The sequence below is a fragment of the Macaca thibetana genome, chromosome 16, assembly GCF_024542745.1.
Source record: "Macaca thibetana thibetana isolate TM-01 chromosome 16, ASM2454274v1, whole genome shotgun sequence".
Taxonomy (NCBI): Eukaryota; Metazoa; Chordata; class Mammalia; order Primates; family Cercopithecidae; genus Macaca; species Macaca thibetana.
In genome coordinates this window covers 25057802-25076893 of record NC_065593.1, presented here as the reverse complement: position 1 = coordinate 25076893, position 19092 = coordinate 25057802, and the positions used below count along the sequence as shown (strand labels likewise).

At 42.0% G+C, this 19092-nt stretch overlaps 1 protein-coding gene across 2 annotated transcripts; it reads left to right on the top strand.

Moving 5' to 3' along the window:
• The first annotated feature begins 1867 nt into the window (after positions 1-1867).
• Positions 1868-18194, top strand: TMIGD1 (transmembrane and immunoglobulin domain containing 1). Of its 2 annotated transcripts, XM_050762516.1 has the most exons (6): positions 1868-2046; positions 4582-4860; positions 8934-9212; positions 15442-15545; positions 17272-17312; positions 17831-18194. In XM_050762516.1, exons 1-6 carry the CDS (start codon positions 1872-1874, stop codon positions 17832-17834), a joined length of 882 nt encoding a protein of 293 aa, XP_050618473.1. In that variant the 5' UTR covers positions 1868-1871; the 3' UTR covers positions 17835-18194. The 2 variants fall into 2 exon arrangements, with proteins under 2 accessions (XP_050618473.1, XP_050618474.1); XM_050762517.1 differs by lacking the exon at positions 15442-15545.
• Positions 18195-19092: the final 898 nt, after the last annotated feature.

The window sequence follows — 19092 nt, the reverse complement described above, 5'->3', positions numbered from 1 at the left end:
ATTTAGGGTTTTCAGGCAGAGGAACAGTTGGCCAAGGAAGTCAGCTTCTCAGAGTTCAAGAGGTAAGTGGTAAGACTGTCTTATATAGAAAGTAGAGAGTCATACAGATTAAAATCAAGCCAAGTGAGGGAAATACATTTTGAAAAGTTGCCGTGTCGGTGGAGTGGAAGGAAAGAGAAGACATAGATTTGCCCCCTTAATAGGACGGGGTGAGGTCTGGCAAGAAGCCTGCACTCTCAGTTTTTATTGAGTACTTGTAGTGGAGAGTGCTTGAGAAAATTCTACTATTGACTGCATTCTGCAATCATAACTGTTACAACACTGTGATAGAAATCTTTTTGGCAAATATTTAAAATTACAAAAGAATCAATATTAGTAGTAATTGCATCTTACGAAAAGATTGATGCAGGCTTGTCTGCCAGAAAGGGTGAGCCTGGCATGAATGAAACTTACTCCTGTTGGGACACGCCTGGGACGGGGAGGAGCAGAGTAGGTATAGGTATATTTCAGCTCTTGTAGTTTAATACTGGTGTTAAAGGGAGAGAACTCCAAGTGGTCAGGGACTGGAAAAGAATAACAGCAGCTTCTTTTTATGTATGTATGTATGTATGTATATATGTATGTATGTATGTATGTATTGAGACCGAGTCTCGCTCTGTCGCCCAGGCTGGAGTGTAGTGGCACAGTCTCGGCTCACTGCAACCTCCGCCTCCTAAATTCAAGTGATTCTCCTGCCTCAGCCTCCCAAGTAGCTGGGATTACAGGTGCTCGCCACCATGCCTGGCTAATTTTTTTTTTTTTTTTTTTTTTTTTGTATTTTTAGTAGAGATGGGGTTTCACTATGTTGGTCAGGCTAGTCTCAAACTCCTGACCTCAGGTAATCCACCCGCCTCAGCTCCCAAAGTTCTGGGATTACAGGCATAAGCCACTGCACCCAGTCTAACAGCAGCTTCTTAAAGGAAAAGAATATTATTCTAGGCAGTAGATTGGGTAGTAAGGTGGTTAAGAGTAGGGTAGTAGTAGGGTGGTTAAGAGCATGGTCTTGGGAGTCCTGGGTTCAAATCCTGACCTTGACATTTACTGTCTGTGAGATCCGGGCAAATTACATAATCTCTTTAAATCTATAGAAACAACCTCAAGAGCGTTGTTGGGAGGCTTAATTGTGACAGAAATGATGTATGTAAAGTGTTTAGCACAGTCCCTGTTGCACAGAAAGTTTTTCATATGTGGTTCCACTATATTTATAGTAGTACTCTTGAAAGGAAGTAATGAATATATGTTTTTTTCCTCAGATGGAAGTGGAGAGTATCTTAGGGAGAAGGAGAGGTGATGCAAAAGCAAGAAGGGAGAAAGGACAGCTTTGTTATTTATTATTTTTAGTACATATGGGTCAATGGGGAAGAGAGAGAGAAGAGTGGGAGACAGGCAAGATTAACATGGTTTAAACTAGAGGCCATGTTTCAGTTGAGTCTTTCCTAAGTACACACCATTTCAATCCATGGGATTTGGAGTAATCTCAAAAACTCTCTATTACCAGAGAACATCTTTACAAAAACGACCCAAGAGAAACTTTCAGAACAAGAATTACTTTATTCAGTAGGGACTGTCTGAGAATGACACAAGTTTCATTCTGTTAAAATGAAATTCTATCAGTTTCTCTAGGGAAGTCTCTTGGTTTTATCTTCCCCAGGGCACCCTAATGCTGCTGTATCTGTCACAGCCTATTTCCTTGTGGTTTTCTTTATGTTGCTTTAAAAAAAAAAAATCTTACTACTAAATGTACTTTGAACTTAGTCAGGCAGCGTTGTTTCATTAAAAGCTAGAAGTAGTACCGTTACAGCTGGGATGATTCATCTGGGACTTCACTTTAAATGCATAATAGACAGAAGGAAGGTTCACAAACCAAAGTACAAAACCAACTGCACTATTTTTCCCTTAGTAGATCCTACTTTAACTCATTAAAGATGGCATGGAACAGCAGTGTCGTAATGCAAATGGGAAGATTTCTTCTCTTAGTAATTTTATTTCTGCCACGTGAGATGACAAGTAAGTTAAAGTTCTTTTTGACCTCTTTTTAGATAAAGGAAAATTTCCAATTAAGAAAAATGATCAATGGGCATTGGATATATCCTTAAATTCCAAATTGAAATGACTACACAGTTAGCATGGCTCACAGTATAGGAGTTAGCTAACAATAAAAAATCAAATGGAGGCCGGGCGGGTGGCTCATGCCTGTAATCCCAGCACTTTGGGAGGCTAAGGCGGGCAGATCATGAGGTTAGGAGATTGAGACCATCCTGGCTAACACAGTGAAACCCCATCTCTACTAAAAATACAAAAAATTAGCCGGGCGTGGTGGCAGGTGCCTGTAGTCCCAGCTACTTGGGAGGCTGAGGCAGGAGAATGGTGTGAATCCATTTCATGAGGCAGAGTTTGCAGTGAGCTGAGATGGCGCCACTACACTCCAGCCTGGGCAACAGGGTGAGACTCCGTCTCAAAAAAAAAAAAGGAAAAATATTGTTTTTAGGGTTTTATTATTACAAGACAAGGTGAAGTATTCTATTCTCTCCAGAGCCACCACCAGAATCCTCCTACATTTTAATGCATTTTATTACTAATGTTACCCCAAATAATCTTCTGTTTATCTGAACATGCCATTTCACATGAAAATCTTTCCAGCATTTGCTCCCCTACCACTCTTTTCTGATTTTAAAAGTAATGCATAGTCATAGTAAAATAAATTAGGCAATCTATTAAAAAAAAAAGTACAAATCTCCCTAAATACTTTCATCCAGAGATGACAACCACTCAATATTCCATATTTAAAAAAAAAAATACTAGACAATACGATTATCTTTACAAGTAGCTTAAGTTTTTTGTTTTTTGAGAAAGAGTCTCACTCTTGTCACCCAGGCTGGAGTGCAGTGGCCTGATTTCAGCTTACTGCAACCTTCACCTCCTTGGTGCAAGTGATTCTCCTGCCTCAGCCTCCTGAGTAGCTGGGATTACAGGAGCCCGCCACCGGGCCTGACTAATTTTTTTGTTATTTTTAGTAGAGACAGGGTTTCACTATGTTGGCCAGGATGGTCTCAAACTTTTGACCTCAGGTGATCCGCCTGTCTTGGCCTCCCACAGTGCTGGGATTACAGGCATGAGCCACCGTGCCCGGCCAGGTTAAGTTTTTTAAAAGGAAGGTTAATGTGTTTACAGAACATATCAACAAATGTTATCCAGGCTACAGGTTTATGATAGATAAAATTCTTTTTTAGCTTTTGTTACTTGCTTCTAAACCAGGAAAATAAAAATCAAAATTCAAGTGTATTACTACGCAATGAATAGATTTCTAAAAGTCAGAGCTGAAAGAAAAAAAAAAAAAACCTACTATGTATCCTGATCACCCAACCCACGAAGACTTGTCTACCACACAAACCCCAGCTACTTAAACATCTTTTTATTTTTCTTCACTGCCAAAACAATATTAAAACACTATAGATGCAAGACCCAATTTGTCCATAATCCTATCATTTAATCATAAAAGTGTTTTCAAATCAGTTCTTACTCATATGCATGTGCAATTTTGATACATTTGTAGTAATTATTAGAGCTTTAACTTATATTCTGCATTTTTTGCCTAATGTTTATACCTTAAATATTTTTCCATTTCATTCCCTTGTTTTCCTACTTTCAATCCCTTCAAGTAAACAAATTAAATATGGTATGTGTATATGTATATACATATATGCATGTGTGTGTGTGTGTGTATTCAATATATATGGGATTTTTTCCTAAGTCTTTTTTCCATGAAAATGTGTGTATGTGTATATGTATACCATACACACATACACACACACGCATATGATCATTCTGTATGTATTGGTTTCTAACCTGGTGCTTTTCAAACTTCACTGCATATTACAATCACCTGGGGGCTGGGGGTGAGGTGCTTTAAACAACACAATGCCTAGATTGCACTCACGTCAACTAATCAGAAGTCTGGGGATGAGAACCAGGCATCAGTACTTTTTTTTGGAGGCAGGGTCTTGCTCGGTCACCCAGACTGGAGTGCAGTGGTGCGATCTTGGCTCACTGCAACCTCCACCTCCTGGGCTTAAGCGATTCTCCCACCTTATCCTCCCAAGTAGCTAGAAGTACGAATGCACACCACCGCGCCTGGCTAATGTTTTTTTAAATTATTATTATTTTTTGTGGAGAAGGGGTCTGGCTATATTTCCCAGGCTGGTCTTGAACTCCTGAGCTCAAACGGTCCTCCCGCCTCTACCTCCCAAAGTGCTGGGATTATAGGCCCGCACCCGGCTACATCAGTACTTTTTAAAAGATCCCCTGGTGATTCCAACGTGCACCAAAATTTGATGACCACATTTTAATCTTTTTGTTTTTCAGTTAACAATACATTATGAATATTTTTCAATATAAATCATATAGATCAATACGACTATTTTTAATTGTTCAGAGCTTATTTTGTTCTACTGATGTAACATAACTTATTTAACCAATCCCCTGTTCATGAGCATTTAGGTTGTTTACTCTGTATATCTAAATAGTTTCTCTCTACACTCCCAGGTTCTGTTTTAACTGTGAATGGTAAAACTGAGAACTATATCCTGGATACTACACCTGGCTCCCAAGTGTCTCTGATATGTGCTGTTCAAAACCACACCAGAGAGGAAGAACTGCTCTGGTACCGAGAGGAGGGGAGAGTGGATTTGAAATCTGGAAACAAAATCAATTCCAGCTCTGTCTGTGTCTCTTCCATCAGTGAAAATGACAACGGAATCAGCTTTACCTGCAGGCTGGGGAGGGATCCGTCCGTGTCCATTTCGGTGGCACTGAATGTTATTTGTGAGTGAGGGGAACAGAAACGGCTAGTGGGTCTGTAATGTCTGTAACATATGAAGTGGTAGTTGAAATCTAGGTCTTGGTATTGCCAAATTGCCCAATTTACGCTCCCACCACAAAGCATGAGAGTACCTATTTCCCCTCACCCTCATGAGCACTGAGTATCGTCAAACTCTGAGAATTTGCCAGCCTCCTTTGAAATTCTCTTTTCCTTTTTTCTTTCTTTCTTTTTTTTTTTTTTTTTTTTAGACACAGTCTCGCTCTGTTGCCCAGGCTGGAGTGCAGTGCGGTGGCGCAATCTTGGCTCACTGCAACCTCTGCCTTCCCGGGTTCAAGCGATTCTCCTGCCTCAGCGTCCTGAGTAGCTGGGACTACAGGCACCCACCACCACACTCGGCTAATTTTTAATTTTTATATTTTTAGTAGAGACGGCGGGGGTTCACCATGTTGGCCAGGCTGGTCTCAAGCTCCTAACCTGAAGTGATCTGCCTACCTCAGCCTCTCAAACTGCTGGGATTACAGGTGTGAGCCACTGCGCCCAGCCTATTTTCAATTTTTAAATTAAGAATGAGGGTGTTCACCTTTATGTAAACATATTGGCCTTTTTTGTTTGTTTCCATGAAATGCCTGCTTGTATCCTTAACTCATTTTTTTCTGTTGGGTTTTATGCCTTTTGCTCATTAATCTGTATGAGGGTTTTGTGGATTAAGGAAATTAGTCCTTTGTCATTTTGAATTGTAAGTATTTCTCCTACTTGTTTTTGAAAATTTTTGTAGTTCTTTTTTGCCATATTGAAATTTTAAATGTTTATATATTTAAAGCTACAAGTCTTTTCCTTTGTAGTGCCTAGCTTTTGTGTTCTGCTTAGACAGATTTTCATGGCCTGGCACAGTGGCTCATGCCTGTAATCCCAACACTTTGGGAGGCAGAGGCAAATGGATCACTTAAGATCAGGAGTTCGAGACCAGCCTGATCAACATGGCGAAACCTGGCCTCTACTAAAAATACAAAAATTGGCCAGGTGCGGTGGTGGGCACCTGTAATCTCAGCTACTCAGGAGGCTGAGGCAGGAGAATTGCTTGAACTAAAGAAGCGGAGGTTGCAATGAGCTGAGATGCCACCACTGCACTTCAGCCTGGGCAACACAGTGAGACCCCATCTCAAAAAAAAAAAAAAAGATTTTCATTAGGGAATCTTTAAGCATTACCTTAAAGTCAAAAAAGGTGAAGCTCTTCAATGACTGGGTTCCAGGTATTGGTAACCCGTTGGTGGAACTGTATAGGCTTAGGGGACTGTCAAGTGATATTATGTAGGTGATCACATGGGTCATTGGGTGAAAAGCTGGTTCTGCATGAGAATGGTGTGGATGGTATGGCGATGGGTGAGGTATGATGATGCAGTACGATTTGGTAGAAAGACCCTATCTCTACAAACATAACATAGTGAGACCCTATTTCTACCAAAAAAAAAAAAAGTATGTTTTTAATTAACTGGGCATGCTGGCACACACCTGTAGCCCCAGCTACTCGGGAGGCTGAGGCTAGAGGATCGCCTGAGCCCAGAAGGTTGAGGCTTCAGCGAGCTATGATTGCCCCACTGCATTTCAACCTAAGCAACAGAGTGAGACCCTGCCAAAAAAAGACAGCTAAGGAAACTAAGGCCCGGACTAGGGGCTCAAATCATAGCTGCAGCTGAGAACAAAACACTAATTCCCAAGCTTCTAACCTAGTGCTTAAGTGCTTATTCCATGAAACCTCTTTCTTTTTCTTTTTTTTTTTTGGAGACAACGTCTCACTCTGTCACCTACAGTAGAGTGCAGTAGCACAATCTCAACTCACTGTAACCTCTGCCTCCCAGGCTCAAGTGATCCTCCTGCCTCAGCCTCCCAAGTAGCTGGGACTACAGGCACACACCACCACGCCGAGCTGATTTTTGTATTTTTTGTAGAGACGGGGTTTTGCTATGTTGCCTGGGCTGATGGAACCCTCTTAAGGGAGACACGGCAGAAATGCCAACAATGTGATTTGTGATTTGATGACTTAAAGAAATTGTTTTCAGTTTTCCAGCCTCAATCCACTTTTTAAATTCTCTTTATAAGAATCTCCTAAATATCATTGTTGCTAAGTGTGTGTGTATAGTTAATTGCTCAGTAATCCATAATGACAGTACTGACACTAAGTCATCAACCAATAAATCAAAATGAGCTCATAAAACGTGACAAGGATATTATGTACCCTTCAAAGGCAGGACCATTATTGTTATCAATAGCAGATCAAGAACCAAATGGAAGCTTGATAATACACTGTTTGGAGGAGAATATGGATAAACAGTTTCTCTCATACATCATTGCTGAAAGTTTAAATTGAGAACACCTCTTTCATAATACCTATCAAAGTTTAAAGTGTGCGTATCCTATGACACAGCATTTCTCCTTCTAGATGTTAACCTTGGAGAAATACATGCACATAGGCGTAAAGAGATATGTACAAGGATGTTTACTGTATCATTGTTTAACATTTTAAAATGAAAACAACCTAATGCTCATCAAAACACAAATGATTAAAGTAATGCATTCTAAAAGCAATAAGCTAGATCTCTGTGGTTCAATATGAACATATCTCAAAAACATGCAAGTTATTGAGAGAATTGAAGTATTTTATGTAAATCCTTTCCATGCCCCTAAAATAATATGGTATATCTCCTATGGGTACACTATATGTATAGAAAACTATTTAAGAAAAAAGAAAGATAGGGAAGGATTTACACCAAACTCATAGCAGCGGGTATCTCTGGGGGTCAGGAAGTGACCAGCTTGGATCTTAGCTTTATCTGAAAAGTACTAATTTTTACAGAGGAGATATTCACATAAACTGATGTGCTTAAATTAATTTCAAATAGTTAAATAAAAAGAAATCACTAACAGAATCTGTCCACAAATGGAATTGTTCTATTCGGCAATTATGTTCTCTATTCCAGCAGCTTCCTGCATATCTGAATACCATCTAACATCCTTGTTGGATTTGATACAGAATTCAAGCTCATTCCAAAGAGCAACAAAATATCATTCTTCTGAGAGAGTTATTAATAGCACAGCCTACTCAGGGTCTAATTATTCAGTGTGCAGATTATACAAGCTCCTTTTTCCTCCTTCTCCATCTCTATCTTTTTCCTAGTTCCCACTCTCCAACCATTTCATTACTATTCTGCACTTCTGACAGAATATGCAAGGTGATATACATGTTTGACTGTCTATGGGTCTACAACTCCCCTTATTGTAGAGGGAAGAAGGAATTGCTCACACAGAGGGATGAGAGGGACTCACTTGCCTTCCACAGATGCCAGAGTTCTCATGCTTAGAACACCTGGGAGGAGGACATTATTTCTAGAGCACCACTGAGAAAACGCAGAGATGCATAGAGATGCATTGGTAAATATGTTACCAAGGCAATGGTTAGATAAAATGCAAAAACAGACGGTGAGAGTAACCCTCAAAACCACCACCACTGTAATAATAATAGTAGCTAGCACTGTGGCAAATTCTTTACAGGGATTATTTTATTTAATCTTTACAGCATCTCAGGAGATGTATGATTATCCCATTTTTTTACATGAGAAACAGAGGCCTTAGCAGTTAGTTAACTGTCTCAAAGTCACAGTAAATGGTGTAGATGGAATTAGGTCTAATTGCAGTGTATGCCTTCTTAATTTTGTACTGTTTTGTGCAACACTAGCACAGGTTGGTTTATTAAGTCTCAGAGAACAAAGACTCAAGGGTTATACTCTTGGGTAGTGTTACACATTGTCTGCTTATCATAGATTCATTACTATATATCATGCTTATAATCATATATTGTTTCATGGTTTGTCTTGTTCGTCACATTAAAAGTCCCATGAGGTTTGGAACTGGAAGTGTTATTTGCCCTTGTTACCCCAGTGCTTGGCACACAGTACGTATTTAATAAATTTTTGTCAAATGAATAAATGACCACATGAGATAGACTGAAGGAAGACTTTGAACTCTGACAGTGAACTATTGCTTATCAGCTAATTAAATCTAAATGCTTTGAGTCTTGCAGTTCCTCCTCTCCTAAGTGGAAACAACTTCCAAACAGTTGAGGAAGGCAGTAACGTGAAGTTGGTTTGCAGTGTGAAAGCCAACCCCCAGGCTCAAATGATGTGGTACAAAAACAGTAGTCTCCTGGATTTAGAGAAAAGCCATCACCAAATCCAACAGACAAGTGAGTCTTTTCAGCTGTCAATCACCAAAGTCGAGAAATCTGACAACGGAACCTACAGTTGTACTGCAAAGTCATCTCTGCAAACGGAGAGCTTGGACTTTCACCTGATTGTTAAAGGTAACTCTCTTTTTAAGTAATACTCAGCACAGTGCAAAACTCACGCCAGATGCTCGTAAATATTTTTGGTGACAATAAATGATAATAACAATTATGATTAGTGGCTAGGATTTTCTTTGGAGAATCATCCCCATCCAAGGATTTTTCCACTAAGAATCCTGATCCATCCTTTTAGTGAAATCATGCCCATTCCATACAGGACACTGTTTTTTGAGCAAAGATCCTTTCTTAGAACAAAATATAGGAAACAATTCTGCTTGGCTTTTAGGGAGGAGTATTTCCATGAATTCTTCTGGGCAACGAGGTGTGTAGCAACTGGACTTTTGAGTTCATAGCTTCATAACTAACAGAAGAGAAGTAAAAAACACACAGAGAGGCCGGGCGCGGTGGCTCACGCCTGTAATCCCAGCATTTTGGGAGGCCGAGGCGGGCGGATCACAAGGTCAGGAGATCGAGACCACGGTGAAACCCCGTCTCTACTAAAAATACAAAAAATTAGCCGGGCCCGGTTGTGGGCGCCTGTAGTCCCAGCTACTCGGGAGGCTGAGGCAGGAGAATGGCGTGAACCCGGGAGGCGGAGCTTGCAGTGAGCCGAGATCGCGCCACTGCACTCCAGCCTGGGCGACAGAGCGAGACTCCGTCTCAAAAAAAAAAAAAACACACACACAGAGAAGAGAAATTATGACTAGATAAGAAAATGGATCTCTACAACCACTCCTAACTCAAATTCTAACCTGTAGGCTAATCAGCAGAGAGAGTAGGAAAAAATAAGGGGGAAAAAAGCCCTTTCTCTTGGATTCATGCTTCATCTACCCAGGGTTATCACCTCTACAATGACAGAACAAATGACCATCTGTGGGGTTTTCCCTCCTCATATTTCTTGCTCATACAAAAAGAGAAAGGCAAAATGCCTGGGGTAGCAGATGCCGAAAATGCTCATTCACACGTTGTCTGCTCTCACGCTAGCACACCAGAAGCGGCCCAACACGCTGAGACTCCCATATCTTGTTAGAACATTATTCACTTTGTCATTTGCCTCCCTGTACCCACTCATTGCCAGTCTTGCCAGTCCCCAGGAAGCCAACTGAACCCCTGCCAGAAGTGTTGTGGTGATAGAACCTTAGCGTGTCTTATTTCCTTCCCCTTGAGGGGAAGGTTATGGGATATGAACAGAGTGGCTGGTGGGGAAGAAGAGTTACTGGAGGTTGAATGCCCGTCACTGTGATTCCTGGAATGACCAGTAATTCGTCCTGCAGGGCACTAACAATTGCTCAGGGGCTCCTTGTTTTAAAAACCAAACCCACAAATATCCTGAGTACCCATGAGATAGAAGCAGTGAAAAAGCTCTGTGGTTATTTACCTCCCGCAAGACCACAAAAGCATGGAAGGGTGGGCCTCATGCCCTGCCATCCTAAGTGACTATGAACACCACACTTGGAGGCCAGGGAATTATATCCCTCCTGGTTAAGAAGAAATCGTAATTGTTCTGTGTCACATTTTGAAAAAATACAGCTTATGTGGCAATCGGGATGCTAGCTTAGCAAATTGGCTTTCAGGTGGGCAGAAACTTGTTTTGGGTGGGGCTCTTCCAAACTAACTTGTTTTTCTTATTTCTTCTTGCTTAGCTACTTCCCACGGCTGGTGGCGTAAATGCTCTGCTGCTGGGGCTCAGGCTAAATGCTTTCATGAGGCCTCTCCTGGCTTCACGGCTCAGTGAGGAAGTACCTAAATGAGGCCATGCAAAGCTACACATGACATCACAGATCTTTTCTTGAGCACAAGATTTAGCCCATGTGTTGGGATTATTTAACCATGATGAATATGGGAGGGAAATATCAGATCTGGTTACAAATGAGACCGTAAAACAGGACAAGGGGAGAGGCGCAGTTATGCAATTACCCTCGCCAGAGTCTCTTTTTTCTTTCTTCTCCTTTATTTTTTTTTTGAGACAGGGTATCGCTCTGCCACCTAGGCTGGAGTGCATTGGCATAATCACAGTTCGCTGCAACCTCATCCCCCCAGGCTCAAGCGATCTTCCCACCTCAGCCTCCTGAATAGCTGTGACAGGTGCGTGCCACCACAACCAGCTAATTTAAAAAATTGTTTTTGTAGAGATGAGGTCTTGCCATGTGGATCAGGCTGGTCTTGAATTCCTAGGCTCAAGCAATCTGCCACCTCAGCTTCCCAAAGTGCTGGGGTTACAGGCATGAGCCACCATGCCCAGACCAAAGTCACTTTCAACAGAAATTTGAAATCCAAAGCAAGCCAATGGGTAAGGTTGTTTACTTCAGTTTGTTTATAGAATAAGAACTGTTGGCCGGGCGCTGTGGCTCACGCCTGTAATCCCAGCACTTTGGGAGGCTGAGGCTGGTGGGTCACGAGGTCAGCAGTTTGAGACCAGCCGGACCAACATGGTGAGATCCTGTCTCTACTAAAAATACAAAAAAAAAAAAAAAAAAAAATTAGCCGGGCGTGATGGCCAGGCGCCTATAATCCCAGCTACTTGGGAGGCTGAGGCAGGATAATTACTTGAAACCAGAAGGCAGAGGTTGCAGTGAGCCAATATCGCACTACTACACTCTAGCCTGGGCAACAAGAGCAAAACTCTGTCTCAAAAAATAAGTAAATAAAAAACAGAATAAGAGCTGTCACATGTGGCTTCATTTTATCTGGCTTGGTAAAAATATTCCAACCTGTGAATGAATTCTGATTTCTTTTTCTAATTGTCCCACCTTTACTTCCCCTTTCTTTTGACATCTTGCAAATAGAGGGGCTCCCCAGTAAGGTGAGGGGCTCCCCAGTAAGGTGAGGGCCCTTTGGTGTGTCCCAGAGCTGGCTAGTACAGAACCAGGGCTTACTAGAAAAAGGCTCACTGAGCAAAGTTTCTCCATAGGGGTGATGTGACCCATACCTTCATGAGAATAATGTTTAGAAACAGCCAAGAGAGGGCAAAAATTTCATCCATTTATTCCCCAAAATTATCAAGAGCAGGAAAATTATAAAAAAGGTAATTACAGGCTGTGTGGGATGGTTCGTGCCTGTAATCCCAGGACTACGGGAGGCCAAGTGGAAGGGTTGCTTGAGGCCAGGAGTTCCAAAACAACCTGGGCAACTTGCTGGGACGCTGTCTCTTCAACAAATAGAAAAATTAGCTGGATGTGGTGGCACGCACTGGTAGTCTCAACTACTCAGGAGGCTAAGGTAGGAGGATCTCTTAAGCCCTAGAGGTCGAGGCTGCAGTGAGCCATGATCATGCCACTGCACTCCAGCATGGGTGACAGAGTGAGACTCTGTCTCCAAAAATAATAATAATAATTGGCTAGTGTGTTATACAGTTATGGGGACAGGGGAGATAAACCCTACTTCATAATCTTAAGGTATATAGGGATTGGGCTTTGAAATTAAATTTACCTAAAGTCACTTCTTCCCTTCTTCCCTGGCTTTTGCCCTTCACTTGCTATTTCATGACCCTGTTTCCTTTCTAATACTTAATCTGTAGTATCTGTTTGTTTAATGTCTATCTCCCCCACTAGAAGATGAGCTCCATGAAGGCAGAGGAGCCTTCCACACCTGTCCTATTTTTTGCAGAGCTGAACACAGTGCATAACACACATTAGTCACCCAGTAAATATTTGTTGACTGCACCTCAATCCATAAACTCAATTGTACAAGAAATAGCACATGCTTAATTTCCTTTAAATGCCTAAAATGTTATTTAAGCAATGACTGAAGCTCCTTCCCCTCATTGGGTGGCATCGGAATCCAGGGGCTTGGACAAGGTCACTTAAAAACCTTTGTTGACCTTAAGCACTTTTACTTTATTATTTTTTTAAGAAACGGGGTCCTGCCAGGTGCAGTGGCTGACGCCTGTAATTGCAACACTTTGGAAGGCCCTGGTAGGAGAACTGCTTGAGGTCAGGAGTTCAAGACCAGACTGGGCAACATACCCAGGCTCCATCTCTAAAAAAAATTTTTTTTAATTAAAAAATAGGGTTGGCCAGGCATGGTGGCTCACACCTATAATCCCAGCACTTTGGGAGGCCAAGGCAGGCGGATCACTTGAGGTCAGGAGTTCGAGGCCAGACTGGCCAACATGGTGAAACCCTGTCTCTACCTACCTAAAATACAAAAATTAGCTTGGCATGGTGTTGCACACCTGTAGTACCAGCTACTCGGGAGGCTGAGGCAGGAGAATAGCTTGAACCCAGGAGGCAGAGGTTGCAGTGAGCTGAAATCAAGCCACTGCACTCCAGCCTGGGTGGCAGAGCGAGATTCTGTCTAAAAAAAAAAAAAAAATAGGGTCTCACTATGTTGCCCAAGGTAGAGAGCAGTGGCTATTCATAGGTGCAATCATCGGGTGCTATAACCCTGAACTCCTGGGCTTAAGCAATCCTCCTGCCTCAGCCTCCCAAGTGGCTGGGGCTACACGTATGCCACCCTGCCTGGCTTTCACTTTTACTTGTGAGAGTTTCATTCCATATCATATTAAAGATATTAAAAGCAAAGCACATTATCTGTGCTTTCTGCTGTAAAATTTTTGAAAGAATTTTTATAACTTGTATAGATTTTGAATTTTGTTATAAATAAGTTACTCATTTGGTTCTTGAGGTTTAAACATCATTATTTAACAGTTGAGTTATAGTTGATGCCAGACTGCATTTTACAGATGCTTAAACATTGATTAATTTTGATTAATTTTGCTACTTTATTTTCATATCTTGGGGCCAATCATTTTTTTCTGGGTCTCAAATATTTTCAGAGGCTCTTAGAAAGCTTGAAAACACAGGCACTATGCCTATAGTGACTGATAAATAAAGTAGCTCTTGGCCAGGTGCGGTGGCTCACACCTGTAATCCCAGCACTTAGGGAAGCCAAGGCAAGCGGATCACAAGGTCAGGAGATCGAGACCATCCTAGCTAACACAGTGAAACCCCATCTCCACTAAAAAATACAAAAATTATCTGGGCATGGTAGCATGCGCCTGTAATCCCAGCTACTCAGGAGGCTGAGGCAGGAGAATTACTTGAACCCGGGAGGCAGAGGTTGCAGTGAGCCGAGATTGCACCACCATACTCCAGCCCGGGCAACAGGAGCGAAACTCTGTCTAAAAAAAAAAAAACAAAAAAGTAGCTCTCAGTTTGCCTGGTGTTTAGAAAATAAAGGAGTAGGCTTTCACTTCCAAGCTGTCGTGGTTGCTGCTGATCTCTTCCTAGTCCCAGTTAGAAGTAGGCCCTCTGTCTTTGCATGGCATTTAGAGAGATGCGGAAACCTTTGCCAAGGTTGGGAAGGCTAATGCTTAGATTCCTACTTCCCTAGAGACACTATGCAGCCACCTACCTTCTATAATGTCTTGTCACCTGCTTGGGGCACCATCGTAGTACAGGTACAAGGCTCCCCACTGCTTTTGAGGCCCACAGACCTCTCTCTCCTTCTTAGTCCAGAAAGCTCTCCACCCTTTCTCTTCTTGCTCTCAAAGCCTTCCTCCCTCTCTTCCCTCACCCACTCCAGGATACTTCCCAATATATTTTGGGCTTTTCAAAATCCAGGCAAAACCGTTGACTTCAATCTAATTCTGCTCTGCGTGTGGCAAAAACTGTGGGTGAAGGAGGCACAAAATGGCCTACTTGTTTTAGGGGAGTTACTCATATTACAATAAATTATTAATCCACCAAGGAACAGATTCAAAACCTGCCTCTGCCATTTACTAGTTCTGTGACTTTTTTTTTTTTTTTTTTTTGGAGAGACAGAGTTTTGCTCTGTCACTTAGACTGGAATGCAGTGGTGCGACCCTGGCTCACTGCAACCTCTGTCTCCCAGGATCAAGCAATTCTCCTGCCTCAGTCTCCCACATAGCTGGGAATACAGGCACTCACCACCATGCCCAGCTATTTTTTTTTTTTTTGTACAGATGGGGTTTCACCATGTGGGCCAGCCTGGTCTTGAACTCCTGACCTCAAGTGATCTGCCTGCCTTAGCCTTCCAAAGTTCTGGGATTCCAGGCATGAGCCACTGCACCCGGCCTAGTTCTATGACTTTGGACAAGCATTCTAACCCCTCGAAGCCCCTGGTTCCTCACCTGTAAAATGAGGACAATCATATCTATCTTTTGAGATTGTTGAGAAGGTTTAATTAAGGGGATGATATACATAAAGTTCAAGGCACCATTGCTGGGATGTACTGGAAGTATGTAAATGTTCATTCTTATTCCCTGTGTTTGCATTTCCAACAGATAAAACTGTGAGTGTACCAGTAGAGCCCATTATTGCTGCATGTGTTGTGATCTTTCTGACATTGTGCTTTGGACTGGTTGCTAGAAGAAAGAAAATAATGGAGGTATCTAAGTATTCTGAGCTATTTAAGTAAAAAATGATCATCTGAATAAAGGCAGAAAGCTAGAAATATAAGTGACTTCAGTTAGGAACCCTTCTTGGCAAAGTCAAATCTGGTCTTTCTACCATGAGATCTTAAAATATAGTTGCTCAAGGGAATAAAAATTATATGGTCTATTATGAGTACAGATTTACAAAGAAGAGAAGTGCACATGGGCAAAGCCTGAATTGAAAATAGCTGTGTTGCCAGGGGTAGGGAATTGGGGGCTGATTTTCCTTCCTTTTAAATTTCCCTTTATTGTTGCTATGCTACCTGTGGTATGATAAATAAGTATAAGGAGGAACATCTGCTCTAGATTCAGAGATCTGCATGAAAAAGATGGCACTGGCTGCTCACCTCTGGACTATAGCCAGATGCCCTGGCTGTAGTGGGCTGGGGTTTGAACTATAAAGTAGTTATCCTCATTGGCTGGTATGATTCAGAATATGTGCATGCATAGGTTAATGCCATGCATTTGACTCTGCCAGTTAAGCCAATGCCAAAGAAGAGCAAATATGGCAGAAAGCCCTAGGCTGAGTTCATCATTCAGCGAGGGGCATTCTCCTTGGAACACATAGTAACAGGGCAGCCACGTCTCTCAAGAAGCAATTCACTCCACTCCCTATTCCAATCCCAAGCATATTTTTGTTGTTGTTTCCTTCCTTCCTTCCTTCCTTCCTTCCTTCCTTCCTTCCTTCCTTCCTTCCTTCCTTCTCTCTCTCTCTCTCTCTCTCTCTCTCTTCTCTCTCTCTCTCTCTCTCTCTCTCTCTCTCTCTCTTTTTCTCTCTTTCTCTCTTTCTCTCTTTCTCTCTTTCTTTCTTTCTTTCTTTCTTTCTTTTTGAGATAGAGTTTTACTCTCTCTCCCAGGCTGGAGTGCAGTGCCACGATCACAGCTCACTGTAGCCTCAACCTCCTGGGCTCAAGTGATCCTCCCACCTCAGCCTCCCAACTAGTTGGGACCACAGGCATGCACCACCATGCCCTGCTAATTTTTGTATTTTTTGTAGAGACAGGGTTTTGCCATGTTGCCCAGGCTGGTCTCGAACTCCTGAGCTCAAGTGATCTGCCTGCCTCAGCCTCCCAAAGCACTGGGATTATAGGTATGAGCTGCCATGCCCAGCCACAAAGCTTTTTTTTTTTTTTTTTGAGACGGAGTCTTGCTCTGTCACCCTGGCTGGAGTGCAGTGGCACGATCTCAGCTCACTGCAAGCTCCACCTCCCGGGTTCACGCCATTCTCCTGACTCAGCCTCCAGAGTAACTGGGACTACAGGCACGCGACCCATACCTGGCTTTTTTTTTTTTTTTTTTTTTTTTTTCTGTATTTTCAGTAGAGACGGGGTCTCACCATGTTGGCCAGGCTGGTCTTGAACTCCCAACCTCAAATGATCCACCCTCCTCGGCTTCCCAAAGTGCTGGGATTACAGGCGTGAGCCACCCCACTCGGCCACATTTTTTTTCTATAAAAAAAGAAATACTCGAGTATCTAAGATCCTGGAAGTATCTTAACTAAAAGTTACATCTTCTCTGCATTTAATAATAACTACTAGTGTGGCCCCCAAAACAACACCTGAGCCAATACAGAGGTGGCTGTATTTCCATGCCCCTGTCCTCAAGCCATCTTAATGCATTCAAAATATTTCTCCATGGGCCTTAAAAAGCAGGCTAATTTATTGCCATGTTTGCTTTTAGCTCTGCATGAAGGATAAAGACCCTCACAGGGAAACAGCTCTGTAAGTACTCTAGGCCGGGACCAGTGCTTTTTAAATAAGCAGATGAATAGCAGTGATATGCATTACTCTAGACAAACTCCTAGAGTTTGGAAATCTAGAGATGGGAGGTGCTGGAAGGGGAAGGAGTTCAAAGAAGAATAGAAGGTGGAGGAAAATCTGCCTCCACTTTAGAGGAAGATAGGTTGAAAAGTTGCCTAGAACAGAGAACACCTTCGGTCCTAAGCCTGCTCTCTCCTTAAGTGAGTTTGCCTAACGTTTGTGCAACTGCATTTTATTGCCACACAATGCAAATGCTCTGGGGGAAGCCACTGCTCCATACTGCTTTACGACGAGGCTAGGAACCACATTCATCCTCATACTGCCTTCTCTTTGCAGCTTCGTTTAGTGCTTCTAGCATATGTGGAGTGGGTAGTAAGTAATAAGAACAAAGGCATGTTGTCAGAGAGTATGGGTTTTGTTTTGAATTTTTTTCTTATTGCTATGAGCATCATTATAATTAATGTCTTCATTCATTTCAGATGAGAAAGCTGAGATACCATCGAATACAGAGAGAGTTTTGCATCAGGACCTCCAAAGTTATGTAGTCCCATCTGTACTTATCGCTATTATTAAATTCACTCCTGTCACTCCTGTTTCATTAATCACTTAACAGTAGTTGTTAGGGCTAATTTGATACACTTGTGGAATATTTTTATGGAGACAGCTATTAAGAATGAAAAGTAAGATTTCTTTAAGTCTTCTCCTTGAGGTATATATTAATGAGATTTGTTTCAAATAGGTTGGTAATAATTTACTGTTTAGTGTGTTTTTTTTCTAGGTAGGAGATGCTTGGGTCTCACAAATTGGTGCAAAACCAAAAAAAAAAAAAAAAGGAGGAAACAACAGAGTAATCAATTTTTTCAGTTGCCCAGGAAGCACATGAAAAAATACCAGTTATGTCAGGTGTGGTGGCTCCTATAATCCCAGCACTTGGGGAGGCTGAGGCAGGCAGATCACTTCAAGCCAGGAATTCAAGATTAGCCTGGCCAACATAGTGAAAACCATCTCTACTAAAAGTACAAAAAGCTGGGCGTAGTGGCGTGCACCTGTAATCCCAGCTACTTGCGAGGCTGAGGCAGGAGAATCACTTGAACCTGGTAGGCGGAGGTTGTAGTGAGCTGAGATGGCGCCACTGCACTCCAGCCTGGGCACCAGAGCAAGACTCTATCTCAAAAACAAACAAACAAAAAATCAATTATTATCTACCTTCACTGTCATTTCGTAAAAGAAATGTTTTAGGACTAAAGAAAGAAGACTATAATCTTGAAATATAAGATGCTCCTTTAAATAGAATAAATTTAGTATTCTGAAAAACTCAGCCTATGTTCTTGTTTTTCTCATCTCATTGTCGTTGACAGGGTCACAAAATTTGTGAGCTCTATGTGGCAATGAATGTTCAAACAGCAATGAAAATGGTCATTTGTGCCACACTATCTGTACTATTGATGAGTCAGCCTGTACTTTTCTCATACATCTCCTGTTTAAACCGCAGCTCTCTTATAATTTATCATTGACTTTCCCCACCTCCATTCTTTCTTCATTTTTGCCCCATAAGAGTTTATGCTTCTCTTTCCCACACAACTGGCGGAGCTTGTGGGGAGAGGCAGCCTTGGCCAGAATCATCTTTGATGTCTCCTCTGTGCTCCTCCTCTGTCTTAGAAAAACAAAACAAAACTGTTTTCATCTAATTTTGCAGAAGCTAAATGTGCCACAGTGCAAGAGAAATCTGCTGTCAGACAGG

Excerpts from the sequence above, each read along its gene's own strand:
- TMIGD1 (XM_050762516.1), top strand. The coding sequence starts at position 1,872 with ATGCATAATAGACAGAAGGAAGGTTCACAAACCAAAGTACAAAACCAA. Across the intron at positions 4,861-8,933 it reads GGTGGCACTGAATGTTATTT|TTCCTCCTCTCCTAAGTGGA; the intron begins GTGAGTGAGGGG and ends TGAGTCTTGCAG. Across the intron at positions 9,213-15,441 it reads CTTTCACCTGATTGTTAAAG|ATAAAACTGTGAGTGTACCA; the intron begins GTAACTCTCTTT and ends CATTTCCAACAG.